Source organism: Nothobranchius furzeri, chromosome 5 (assembly GCF_043380555.1).
Source record: "Nothobranchius furzeri strain GRZ-AD chromosome 5, NfurGRZ-RIMD1, whole genome shotgun sequence".
NCBI classification, from domain to species: domain Eukaryota; kingdom Metazoa; phylum Chordata; class Actinopteri; order Cyprinodontiformes; family Nothobranchiidae; genus Nothobranchius; species Nothobranchius furzeri.
Genome location: NC_091745.1, coordinates 64,542,524 through 64,556,440, shown reverse-complemented (window position 1 = coordinate 64,556,440; position 13,917 = coordinate 64,542,524). Strand labels below are relative to the sequence as shown.

Here is a 13,917-nt window from a genome sequence, read left to right as displayed (position 1 = left end):
GGATGTTTCATTTACAAAGTTAAGAAGTGGTTTGAAATTAATTAAGCCGGGCGTACACTGTGCGGCTTTTTCACTCGTAGCACTCAGCTTCAGCTCAAACTGTACGACTTCCTCGCAGGGCAGATCTCACGAGTCATGCGCTCACACTGCACGACCCAGTTCTCGGATGCGACCTGACTGCTCACACTAGTCTGGTAGCAACACGTCGGCCCTAAAAATATGCTAAAAATAGCAGTTTTTACTCAACACGTCAGACCTTTTTGTCTTGTTTTGCCTGTTGTCCTTCAGGAGTGCTGCAGGAGGACACACAGAGATTTATGGGGGTTGGATGAGGAAAACGAAATAAAGAAAGTAAATCTGTGTTTTGTGATCAGTTCAATTTGACATGAACACAACAAACACGCTTTCTTGACAATCTTTGTGAGTAAAAAAACATGTAGAAACAAAAACGAACAACAAGTGTTATTAGGGAAATAGCGGGTGAGCAGTGTTGATGCAGGATTGCGCATGCGCCGTGAGCGGTTCTGATACATTTTGGGTCGCAGCTGCTTGCAGCGCCGCTTCAACAGTGCGATACCCTCACGAGGGACGAGCAAAATATTAAACACGCCAGAAGTCCGTGCGAGCTCACGATTGCCGATCGTTAGCTGGTCACGTGGTGTTAATCGCCTCTCGTAACCCCCTGTACACTACACGATGCTCGGCGCAAAACTCACCCCGATCTCGTGGATTCTCGCACGAGTGGAAAATCGGCTCAAAAAAGTGAAAAAGCCGCACAGTGTACGCCCGGCTTTAGTTAGATCTGAAAAAAACGTAAACCTGTTGTGTAGGTGTAGCCAAGAAGCATTAAACAGGGTCTAAATACAAAGGGCAGGGGAAACACTAAATGTTAAACTTCAATATTTTATTGAAGAAGATTTTTAAAATGTGAAAGTAGAACTTTTAATATTTTTTTTCAGTGAAGTATTTGTAATATTGAAATTACCAAATATATTCTTTGGACACCATATTAACACAATGAAAGTTTCTCTCTCTCTACACACACACACACACACACACACACACACACATATGTGTGTGTATGTGTGTGGCGTGTGGCAGTTTTACAGTGAAAAACAAGGTCGTTTTAGCTTTCTTGGTTTGTTCATGATTAAAAGAGCTCAGCACCACCAACAATCTGAAGACACAACATTCAGCCTGCACATGGTGACCCACTCACACAAACACACCCATACACACTCATTCTTGAGTAACCAACAAAGAATGAGTGCGGAGTACCACAGGGTTCAGTTTTGGGACCCCTATTGTTTTTACCATACATTCTTCCCCTAGGAGCCGATTATCCTCAAATACAGCAATATACCATATCTCTTGTATATGGGCAATATTTAATTGCATGTTTCCTTCAATGAGAATGATTGACTTTATTGTCTTCACTCATGGACAAATCAAACGTTGGCTGAGTATGAACTTTTAACAAATTAACCCTGGTACGACTGAGATCTTAATTATTGCTTCTGGGGTAAGGTCTAACTAATCAAAGACCACCTAAGTACATCGGGCTCTTCAGCTTGATTGAGTGTCTACAACCTTGGTGTTGCCTTTGACTCTGAGACGTTAGACAAAAACTGTCTCCTCCAATTAAGAAATAGTTAGAAACTTAGGGCCATGCTTTCTAAAAAGAGCTAGAGATGATAATACATGCTTTTATCTCCTCTCAATTGGATTACTGTAATAATGTTTTACATACCTAAGCAAGATGGATCTTTGACATGTGCAGTTTGTACAAAACTCTGCTGCCAGACGTTTTTTTGCAACAGTAAAAGAGCTTGCATAATCTGTTTTAGCGATACTATACTGACTCACAGTTTTTACAGTGTTACATGTTCAGGCACCTGATTATATCACTGATCTACTGAATGTCTTCAACCCTGGATGCGCTCTCAGATCTTCAGGCCAACAGCTACATGATAGCGCCCCAAACTAGGTTTAGGACCAGAGGTGATCTGGCCTTTCAGGCAATATTCCCTTCACTGTGGAACACTCTACCACCAACCCTGTGTCTTTTTTATCAGGCTTTTTATTGATTTTGTTGAGTTTGATTGCTTTTCATTTGTGTAGCTTTGTTTTTATGCTTCTATGCTGTATACGCCTGTGTTTCTATTGATTGCACTTCTTTGAAGTTTCTTTAATGCTTTTATGTGGTTTGTGATTATATTGATTTTATGGTAGTCACCCTCTTTCGCATTGTCATGATTGTTGTTCTATTACTTTGCTGTTGTGAAGCATTTTGGGATTCTTTCTGCGAAAAGGGCTATAAAAATAAACATTACTTACTTACTAACTAGTTGAGACTTAGCTGTGATCCCAGACAATAACTCTGCCACCTAAGGTCCGTTACATGTTTATCACCCCATGGTGGAGGATCTACAGGTGGCAAGGGCCAATTTTATTTATTGTATGTATTAATGAATTGCATAATAAAATTATTCCATTTAACACTAGATAGTTCGGATGTAAATAAAAATATTCTTCTTCTCCTTCTTATAATAATAATAATAATAATAATAATAATAATAATTATTATTATTATTATTATTATTGTTATTATTATTATTCTTTTAGGTTTTAATGGGTTAAACCTAATGAAGATTTATTACAAACAGGACAATAAAAATGGTGGCATGTTTCTCATCAGACTCAACCAAGAAGCTGAAGGACGTGCTGCAGGAGCTCCATGGAGACGGCGTGTTGGCCAAATACAATTCAGATGAGGTGTGTTCAGTTTACATTGTGTCATACAGCAGATACTTTATGGTCTGGTTTCTCTTCCATGTGTTGAAGAAAATCCTAACATGGATAAGTTACTTAGTAGGTGAGTTTAAACAAACACGGATCTGCAGCCAATTAAACGTGAGATGGGATTAAGGGTTAAGAACTCTGAAGTTTGACTAATAGCTAAAAGCAACAATATCAAAGGAAACAGATATTTTTGTTAACAAATTCTAAAATAAAACAAGCATGAGTTTATGGCTGTGCTTAATGTCTTAGAACCATTTATTATCATGCTTTTATTAACAGTTTTTTATTTTATTCTTTCATGCTCTGGTTCATAGAAGCAGGAAATCCTCAACCAGGTAATTGACTTCTCTCACTCTGACTATTTCTGTGGATTCTTGTCACCTCCATCTAATATCAAGCAGAAATCAAACATTCATTGAAAAATAAAACATTTATTATCCAATTTTGGGGCTAAAATCAAGATTCACAAGTAAACACTTATATATATATATATATATATATATATATATATATATATATATATATATATATATATATATATATATATATATATACATACATATCTTACTTGCAATGTATTCCACAAAATGGTAATAAACATGTATAGCAAATTATGAATTTTTTTAAAGCTCTAATACCACTGCTTCTTTATGTTTAGTAAAAGCATGATGATTTATTTATTTTTTGCTTTTAATAATACACAATTAACACTTATTAACTTATAAATGGTAACAGATAAATTAATAACATATCCATAATGCTATTGTAACTTTATTAGAAAGGGTTTGCAATTTTTTAAACTAAGGGATCTGTCTTTTTATCCAACTGTGCACCACATTTATATATTGGCTGCAGTAGTTTGCAGTCAGAGATATTTCAGTTTAGATAATCTTAGATTATTTCTCAGGAGGGGGTGGAGTTAGCAGCTACTGAAACACAAAAACAGCTTGAACATAAAGGAAAAAACATGAAATGTTTATTTTTTTTACAATTCTGCAGCAGATGACTGTTTACTTTTTCATCACTTTCTCAGCTGAGCGTCTGTGTTTCTGCTCAGTGATCAGCTGGTGTTTTAATCCTGGAACAACAACAATGAGGCATCAAATGAAGTGATTCTAGCATCAAATATAAAAAAATAAAATTTATTATGTTTCAAACCTCAACAATATACGGGAAGAGTCCATTCAGGAGGAGTTGTGATATTTTCTTATTTTCAAAAGGTTTTTAAATTTAGTCAGAGGAGAGTTTAGAAGATGATTAGAAATCTTTTTTTTTAAATAAACTGGTACTTCATTAAAAACCTATTTTTTAATTATTATTTCTGATTATAATCAGTCACTCTGAGTTTAACATGCAGATTAAACATGTGGATATTAAACATGAAAATGTCTCCTGCATTCGCTTCTGATAGAAAATAGAAGGTGAAACGCTAGGATCTGAAAAGCCTGACAGATCCTTCACGCTGTCACTTAACATTCAGTGACTCACCCATCTTGACTCACGACTAACTAACTAACTAACTAACTAACTAACTAACTAACTAACTAACTAACTAACTAACTAACTAACTAAAACTTTATTTATATAGCGCCTTCACATGGCCCAAGGACCAAACAAAGCGCTGCAGAGCAGAAATGAGCATTAAAAAATTTAAAAAAATAAAATAAAAAATAAAAGCATATAAAACCATTTAAAACCAGCAAAAACATGCAGATAAAATCTAGGTGGGGCAGCAAAAAGTGCAAAGCCAACAGTTAACGGGACTCTTCCTGAATAAAAGCTAAAGAATAAAAGTGAGTTTTCAGCTGGCTCTTACACTTGCCGAGCGTGCTGGCCTGTTTAACCCATGCAGGTAGCTCATTCCAGAGCCTCGGCCCCAGCACCGAAAAAGCACGACCCCCTAAAAACAACGGAAGGGTATTGTTGGTTTAGCTTCCAGGAAACAGCAGAGAATGCCTCGGCTAGTACAAGCTAACTGTTAGCATTAGCAGCTCCACCACACAGCAGTAGTTTCTCCTGGCTTGTGATATTTGTGGAGACAAAACCCTAAACCAAAGCAGGTGGAATCAGTTGTCAGAGTCACGTTGCTGTTAGCCAAACAAAGGCGAGATGTTCAAATATCAGAAATAAGACACCAAATCCTGTTTGATTGCAGCTACTGGACTATTGAGCTAGGATTGGGAGAATCTTACATGTAACTTGTACCAAGTTTTGTAAATGTACCTTTTATTTTTTTAGTAGCATGTAATTCACATAACACGTAACTTTCGTTTAGTAACACATACATTTTGTTTTGTAGCACACGATGTTCTTTTTGGAACACGTATTTCTTGTTTTTAGCACGAAACGTTCATTTTGTAACACATAACTTTTTTTTGTAACATACAATTCTTGTTTTGTAAAATGTAACTTTTGGTAACGAGAGATGAGATTTGAAACTTGCACACTGATTTTTTTCTGCAAGTCACAAAATTAAAGTTTCATGTTACATACTCAAAGTTACATGTTACAAAACAATAAATACATGCCACTAAACAAAAGTTACGTGTTACAAAAAGAGAATTATGCATTACAAACTGAAAGTTACGTAATCCAAAGCATGTTACAAGTTACAAAACTTGGTACAAGGTACGTGTACTATTGTCCCAATCCTAGCTCCGTACTATCCCCTCTGGCTGAATTCTCCATGCTGAAACAGGTGCATCTGAGACACCCTCCCCCCAGTATGGCTTGCAAAGCATTCATTCATATTAGAGACCAATTGCAAATGTACAAAAAATAAGAGTAAAGTACCAATTTAAGTAAATCTAAAAATGTCTGAGCAGTTTTGCTTTCAGAAGAAGAACCTAAAATAAAACCTAAACTCATGCACAAATTCTGCAGCATTAAATTAATCACAGATGCAAAAATCTGATTATTTGACCCAAAGTGAGTCAGCAGATTAAGCTGTCCTTACTGGAAATTATCTGTAAATCTCCAAAACACCACAATCTGTTTCTGTCTCATTTTCTTCAGGAGATTGACTTTGAAGGTTTCAAGGTCTTTATGCAAACATTCCTGGAAAGTGAACTCCCTGAGGAATTCTGTCAGCACCTCTTTATGTCGTTTAGCAACAAGGGACCCAAACCCAGTCCTTCATCGTCTGACAAACCCAGAGTCTCTGGTAAGTTTAGAGAGACGGATTTCTGTCCGAGTGTGTTTATAGCCACTGTTGCATATAGGAAGCATCTAAAGCTTTTTTTATTGCAACACTACAGCCAAATCTCTGCCTTCAAAGCACATATTCAGTGAATTATGACTATGATTTCATTTTATTGATTTGAAGAATGTATCAATTCCAGAAAATGAGTACTTTACATTTGTACTTCTGTTTGGTGCCTTCAGATGATTTATCCCTGTCGTCCAGCCTAGTGGCACAAAATATAAATGATGGAGTAAAGTCTGCCAGTCGTGTTGGCGGGAGTTTTGTTTGTTTACAGCTTTAACGCTAATATTTCCTTCTTGTGTGGCAATGGCTTACTGATAGAAAAATGAAATGGTAACACATGAAACTGTAAGTGTTAATTGCTTTGTTTTTGTTTTTAATCCCAAACTTAGTCTAACCAGCCAGAAGGTTTTTGCTCCACTCCCACAAATGTGGACCATGATGTTTTTGCCTGTTTCTGTTAGCTTACTGCCTCATCAACCTCTTGACAGACTTTAAATATAACCAAAATATAATATTTAGCTCTAGAACTGATTAACCTTTTCAGGCAACATAAATGAAGATACAGGCAACAGCTAAAGCACAAAGGTGGATCTTTGTTCATTTAAAAGACCAATTTCACAGAGAAACCAATTTTTGTGATATTTTTGAAATACGATTGGCCAGGTTGAAGGTGAACATAGGTTTTTACACCTATTTCTTGCATTAGTATTAGCCACATTACTTATGGAGGGAAAGATGGAAATAGACATAAAACTCCAGGAAATGTCATTTCTTAAATATTGGGGATTTTCTGATGTATTCTTATAGTTTTGTATTGTAATTTTAGGGTAAAAAGCAAAGTGTAAGCATTTATTAATCACTACACTGATTTTATTGAAACTTTCCAATTTACCCAATGTAGACTTGATGTACAGTTAATTGACTTTTGTTGATTGACTTGATGGCTGCTAGCTAGTTGAAATCAGCTAACACAAACACGGCTGCAACTCCGTCAGTTTTACAGATATTTAACTGAAACTTGAAACTTGTGATTTTAGTAGTAACATTAATTAATTAGCAAGTTCTCTGAGAATCTGTGTTTCACTTGTTATTTTTTAAACACGGTTGATAAGAAAAATAATAATAAGAATGCCTTTACTTGTCCCTCAGTGGGGAAACTGCATTATTGCAACAGCTCAAGGACAGAGGATTGCAGCAGTAGAACACAAAATATGGCTGCATGGTGGCGCACTTGTTAGCGCTGTTGCCTCGCAGCACGAAGGTTGCAGGTTCGAAACTCGGCTGCGGCCTTTCTGCGTGGATTTGCGTGTTCTCCCCATGCATGCGTGGGTTTCCTCCAGGTTTCCCCCACAGATCACAACATGCCCTGGATAAAGACGTCTGCCAAATAAAAATAAACATAAACATAAACAAAATATATCACTTAAGAGTATACAAGTTGTAAATTAGAGAATCAAGATAATAGTAGTAGTAATATTGCACATGTCGATGATGATAGTTGTAGTGGAACATTATAGATGTATGGGTTCCATGTTAGCAGTGACCATATAGTCTAACAGCAGGGAAGACCTGCAGTATCTCTCCTTCACACAGCGAGGATGGATCAGTCTGTCACTGAAGCTGCTCTCCAGAGCAGACAGGGCGTCCTGCAGGGGGTGTGACTCATGGTCCAGCATTGATCTGAGTTTGGCCAGCACCCTCTTGCCCTCCACCTCTCAGAGTCCAGAGGACAGCCCAGGACAGAGCTGGACATCTTTATCAACCTGTCCAGCTTCTTCCTCTCTCTCTCTCTGTGATGCTGCTGCTCCAACGGACCACACTGTACAGGGTTTCCGATGCCACCACAGAGTCATAGAAAGTCTTCAGGAGTGTCCCATTCACTCCAAAGAACCGCAGTCTCCTCAGGAGGTAGAGTCTGCTCTGGCACTTCTTGTACAGTGCGTCTGTGTTGTGAGACCAATCAGGTGAACACCTATGTTCTTGTAGGATTCCACTCTCTCGATGTGAAGGAACAGCAGAAGATCCACCACCATCTCCTTAATCAGAAGGTTAATCAGGAGGTGGTTTTGCTGGCACCAGTCCACAAAATTCTGCGTCAGTCCTCTGTGATCCTCAGTGACCGGTTCGACAATCGCAGTCATCTGATAAATGACCTATGAGGCTCCCTGATGCCGCTATGGCATTGTGGCAAATTGACGGCATTGTTTGTTGAAAAATGACTTGTGTCTCAGCTAGTAGAAGCTAACCGTTAGCATTAGCAATTCTCAACATGGCAAAACTCCTTGTGTTATTTTTCTAAATTAAATGTTAGTGTTGGAGAGCTAACCGAGTCAGCGATAGAGTCATGTTGCTGCTGGCCAATCAGAAGAGAGTTGTCTGACTATCAGGAAATAAGACTCCAAAACCTGCTATTTTCTGCACCCCTCTTCTCTTGCTCCATTCTAGTTACTGAAACAGGAGCACCAGAGCTGTTTTTCCATGGAGACCAACTCACAAGGCATGTATTTATACTTGAGACCACTGCAAAAGTGTTGAAAACATCAGTGAACTTGGTCAAATAAACAAAAAATTGTTGTGTTAGTAGCTGATTTACATCTGCATCACTCACACCAAGTGTTGGATTTCATCTGTTCTTGTGATTTTGCCTGAAATCTTTATTTTCATGCTTTCACCAAAAATGGCTAGGATGTCTTTATCCCTCAACTTCAGAAGATCGGACGTATATTTCTGACATTTAAGTCATCTTCACTCCCGTAGGTTTGCTGTTTTGGGTTTCATGTTTGTTTTTTTGGTGGAGTTAAGAATGTTGAGGAATGTACTAATCCTGTTAACTAGGCAGAGGTCTAAGATACTTAGGAACATGTGGATCAGATATGACATAATTGGCTTGTCGATTGAAACGGGATTGAAAGTTATTTGCTTAATGAGCTGCTGAAAGTTTCTTTTCCATCTTCTTACTCTAACCACTCTAACAGTTTTTCTTATTTGGTAAAATGTAGTCATGCTGTGATTTTACAAAGCAAATGACTTCATATGTGTTGCAACACATACTTTGGTCTCATTCAATTTTAAATGTATTGGTTTATTGTGTGAAATCACACAAACACTCATTTTCCTTATGTTAGTGAAGTGATAAATCCGGGCTCTGATATTTTAGGTGTTTGACAGAATAAGTGTTGGTGTCTTCTTAAACTTTATTGTTTAAAACAGCCAGAAGACACCACCATGCTACTTTTCTGCATTTGATTCACCACCCATAAGAGATCAATAAATGAGTGATGCTTGGCATCCTAGCAGCAGGTCCTGGAGCTAACAGAGGTATCATGGAGGATGCTTTGACCTTTTGTTTGTCTCCCTGCAGGCCTGAAGCTCATGAAAGTAAACTCGACCCCTCTGAAGACAGCTGCCCTGCCCAGGCCTCTGGATACGGTGCAGCTCAAGGACATTGTGTGCTACCTGTCGTTGCTGGAAGGTGGGCGCCCTGAGGACAAACTAGAATGTGAGTTTTCACCAAATCACTCCTGACTGGTCCTGCTAAACCCACACTAGGTGAAAGCTATTTGTCTTTAAGGGCCAGATTTATGGATAGTAGAGATTTAACTCCTAACTTTACTAATGCTAAAAAATGTGATTATGAGTTGAACAAACATTATTAAGCTGTAAACAATGAAGTTGGATATGCTGGTGAAGGTTCTCAATCATCTGTTGTTGATATAATGAGCTGCAACTACCTATGAATACCCCCTCCTCCCCACCCCCTGAGGAGTCATTGGGCTCTATTGTGTGGGAATAGCTGTTTGGATTAGTTTAAGACACAATAGACAGCTACAGTTTATAAGCTTGACCTTCCCATATTCCAGTCAGAATTGATGAAGCTCCTCGGATGAGAAGCGAATCAGAAGGGGTTTATTGCCATATGTGTGAGAATCACAACATTAGGAAATTGCTGCAGTACTTGCTGAGGAAATGTCTTCAAGAAACCAAAGAAGTCCAGTTTCCTTCATTTGAAGGAAGTTAAATTTTATCTCTTACCGAAATTTTCCTCTGAACACATAATTGTCATGTAACGTCCACAAAACCTGTGAAACTCATTTCGATCAGCCATGAAGTGTTTATGTCTAACATTTCTTGCACTAAGCTCCCAGAAGACGTCAACCTCAGTAGTTCCGATTGCGTGTTCTGACTCAAAATGGCGTTACCCCTACTTCACACTGGAAGCATCAGCTAAGCGGAACGGCAGCTGAACGTTTTACACACGACTTTCGCTGTGTGCAAGTACACACCCGGAAAATGTTAGCCTCGGAGCAGCTTCTCTGCCGTGCTCCACGCTGCACTTGCCAGATCACAAAATCCCTCGAGTTTATACCATCCACCATTATACCAAAAAGAATTAAATCACATGTGCTGGGAGTAGATAAAGTCCCATAGTCATCATCACACACTGGTGAAATTCCTCTCCACATTTGACCTGTCCCTGTGGTGAGCTGTAGTTTAACCCCCTAATCCAACCCCTTAAACCTCAGTGTCAAGCAGGGAGGCACTGGCTCCCATTTTTAAAGTCTTTAGTATGACCCAACCAGTTTTGAACACAGATCTCACACTCTACCACTGGGCCACAGCCATTAGATCACTTGTATTGACATAACCTACATAGATTTGGAATCGCATTGCTGCAGTAGTCTTTTATTTTGAAATTACTGTGGGTTTTACACTAAAACCATATGTGATTTCCTGTCTAGCTATAGGTTAACTATGGAAATTATTGTGTCCCAGAAGTGGCTTATGACTGAAAATTGTGTCATCACAGCTGGTTTGAATCACCCCCATTGACTATAATGGATTCTATTTGAAGCAGTGACGCTCTACTGCTGTTCCGCACCACTGATGATTCCAGGGGAAGTAGGGTTGAAACATCCGGAAACCTTCAAAACAAAACTTGTGTGCATATTTCCTTTTGCTTAACTAGTGAATAAAATTACATGATTACCTGTGAAACCTCTGGAGTCGAGGTAAACAGAACAGAAAATAAACCAACAGGCCTTTTTGGATGCATGCAGCTGTCTCTCTCCTTGCTTGTTTATCGTGTGAACTGTGCTGACCAGCTCAGTGGCATAGTGGTAGAGTGTCTGCCCTGGGACTGAGAGATCAGGGTTCAAAACCAGTCGGGTCACGACAAAGATCCAAAAATGGGACCCAAAGCCCCCCGTTTGACACTCAGCATCAAGGGGTTGGATTGGGGAGTTAAACCACCAAGTAGTTCCCGACTGCGGCCACAGCTGCTGCTCAGCGCTCACTATGGGGGTGGGTCATATATGGAGATGAATTTCACCAGTGTGTGATGATGACTATGGGACTTTAACTGCTGAAATCACGCATGGCGTTGCAATTCTCTGGTGTTTTTGTGATGTTGTGGGACCAGCCGTATGGAACACTTTTGCTGCCGCTTCATATCTGAAACGCTCCCGAAGGGAAATGTTTGTAAGAGAATGTGTCCATTACATCACGTGTCGCCAACACATCTACATTGCTGTGTGATCAATCAGCCTCATAGCTTTTTTTGGCTACTTTATTTTTCAGTAATGTGCAAATGATTAGATCCAAAATGTATTTAATCATCTTGTTTTGGTTTTACCTGAAAATGTCTGTGATTAGATTAACCAAGTATCTGTTTTTCCTGAGTTTGAGCATCAAAAGTGATCAGGTCAGATGAAGCTGCAGAGATAAACACACTATTTAAAGACCATGAAGACACAGAAACTCCTTTAGCTCATCACTGCCTCCTGTTTTAATAAGTTCTGCACACACTCATCTAAAAATAAGTCTGTTGTATTCGTTCTTATACTCTAGAGTCACCTGACCAGACACGAAATGAAGGCACTACACACTATTTAAAAAGTTGTTTTGAACCCAAATTGTCTATTTTTTTCTGTTGCTTTTACTGCAAATGTCATAATGTTCTTAGACTTCTCAGTTATAATCTTGACTATTAGTATTTAGGACGTTGTCACTTTTTGTGGGATTAAGCAAGGCGGCTTTATTTATATAGCAGGTTTCATACACAGAGGCAATTCAATGTGCTTTCCAGGAGCAAGAAAAGCTAAATCAACGTGACAGCATCATTAAAATGCACAAATACATTTAGAGCTAATTAAATACACAAATTAATGTTGGATTCAATAATCAGAAAAAACACAAAGCTAAAGGGTGAGCAGTTACAGTGCAAAAGGTGCAACATCGGAAACATTCATCCAAATGCTGATGAATACATGAAGGTTTTCAATTTCTATTTAAACATTTCTAGAGTTGGTGCACATTTGAGGTAATGAGGAAGCCGGTGCAGCATAGTAGCAAAAAGCAGCTTCACTCTGTTTGGTTCTGACCCGGGGTTCTAGCTGACTGTTTCCTAAGGATCTCAGAGCCGTACAGGGTGTATGTACAGGAAAGAGGTCTGACCTGTATTTGGGCCCTGTGCCACTGAGTGATTTATAAACTAGTAGAAGCACTTTGAAATGCATTCTGTTGTTTACAGGTAACCAGTGTAGAGATTTATGAGCAGGAGTGATGTGCTCGGTTCATTTTGGTTCTTGTTATGACTCTCAAGACAGTTTTTTAATATGAATTTGTTAAATTTAAATATTTTTGATCAATTAGTTTCAGATTTTCAGCATGTTCTCTGATTTGATCTGATTTTTAAATTTGTTATTATTATTATTATTATTATTATTATTATTATTATTATTATTATTATTATTATTATTATTATTATTATTATTGCAAAAGACCTAATGTTTCTAAGACACAAATTTGTTTCATGTTTTTTTCCACTTTCTGTCTCTTTTTGAATCTCATGCAGACATCAACTGTTTGATGCTCCAGTTCAGCAGCTTATTGACCCACTTTTTAAATTACATCTATACTACCATTTATTCACACGGTTGCACTGTTTAATTGGACACATCAGTCTTTGTTCTGTCTCGCTCCAATCCTCTTTCATCTGAATTATTTATTGGAGAAATCGTTAAGCACAGAGATTTCTGAATAATTCACAGACTCTTTCTGCACGTGTGTTTCTGAACACATTATGGACCTAACTACTGTCTTCTGAAACACTTTGCCTCTTCTGAGATCAGCTGTGGTGTTGTGAATGCAGCAGACAGTGCCCTCTGCTGGTTAGCAGACAACTTTCATAGCCGCTCTTTCCTGAGTTTCTCTTCATTGTTTCAAATTGTTTTAGAGGTTTTAACAGAATCTGTGTGAACTGCAAAATGCAAATATTCACTCCAACTGGCTAATTTACTTTTAAAAGATAAATGACACTTCTGAACTGCACATATTTAACTTTCAGTGGAGGTTTGTTTTATTTTGAGATGCTTTTGTTTTATTTTTCTTTTCAGAAAAATTGTGCAATTCATTCCATTTAATTTATCTAAACTACAAAAAATGAAAATGTCTAAAATTATTTCATAAAATGTGAATACTTAAATAGAATTAGTGGATTTATGACTTTTATCTTTAACATCCTGGTTTTATTGGTAGTGTTAAAATAAATGTGCACAATCTGTGGAAGATATTTAAAAATTAAGTGGTTACACTTTTACTACTTTAAAGCTGCTGATGATAAAAGTACCAAAATTAAAGGAACAGATTAATAAAATAAAAGGTGGAAACGTTGACTGTTATATGAAGTTAGCTAGAGAGGATATTTACAGTTTATCAGTAAAATATTTAGTGAATTTCTTCTGTTAACACGTTTTAACACCATCAATATAGCAGTGTAGACACTGACATTTAAATAAATTACAGTTTATTTAAATGGTTTATTTTCATAATTCGAATTTAACATAAATTATTAAAACACTGTCAATGATGTATTTTCTGAAAATGTTCACAATGCTAGAGTTTTAACT

General features: G+C 37.7%; 1 protein-coding gene across 2 annotated transcripts in view; it reads left to right on the top strand.

Annotated features, from left to right (window-relative positions):
- The window catches only part of dgkb (diacylglycerol kinase, beta), a 115,016-nt gene that overhangs the window by 5,994 nt on the left and 95,105 nt on the right, over positions 1-13,917 (top strand). Inside the window, exons 2-5 of one of the 2 annotated variants that reach the window (XM_015949821.3) lie at positions 2,699-2,775; positions 3,117-3,137; positions 5,818-5,965; positions 9,372-9,509. In XM_015949821.3, coding sequence (XP_015805307.3) covers positions 2,699-2,775; positions 3,117-3,137; positions 5,818-5,965; positions 9,372-9,509 — 384 coding nt within the window. The remainder of the gene's footprint in view (positions 1-2,698; positions 2,776-3,116; positions 3,138-5,817; positions 5,966-9,371; positions 9,510-13,917) is intronic. The other variant, XM_015949822.3, reaches the window with a different exon arrangement.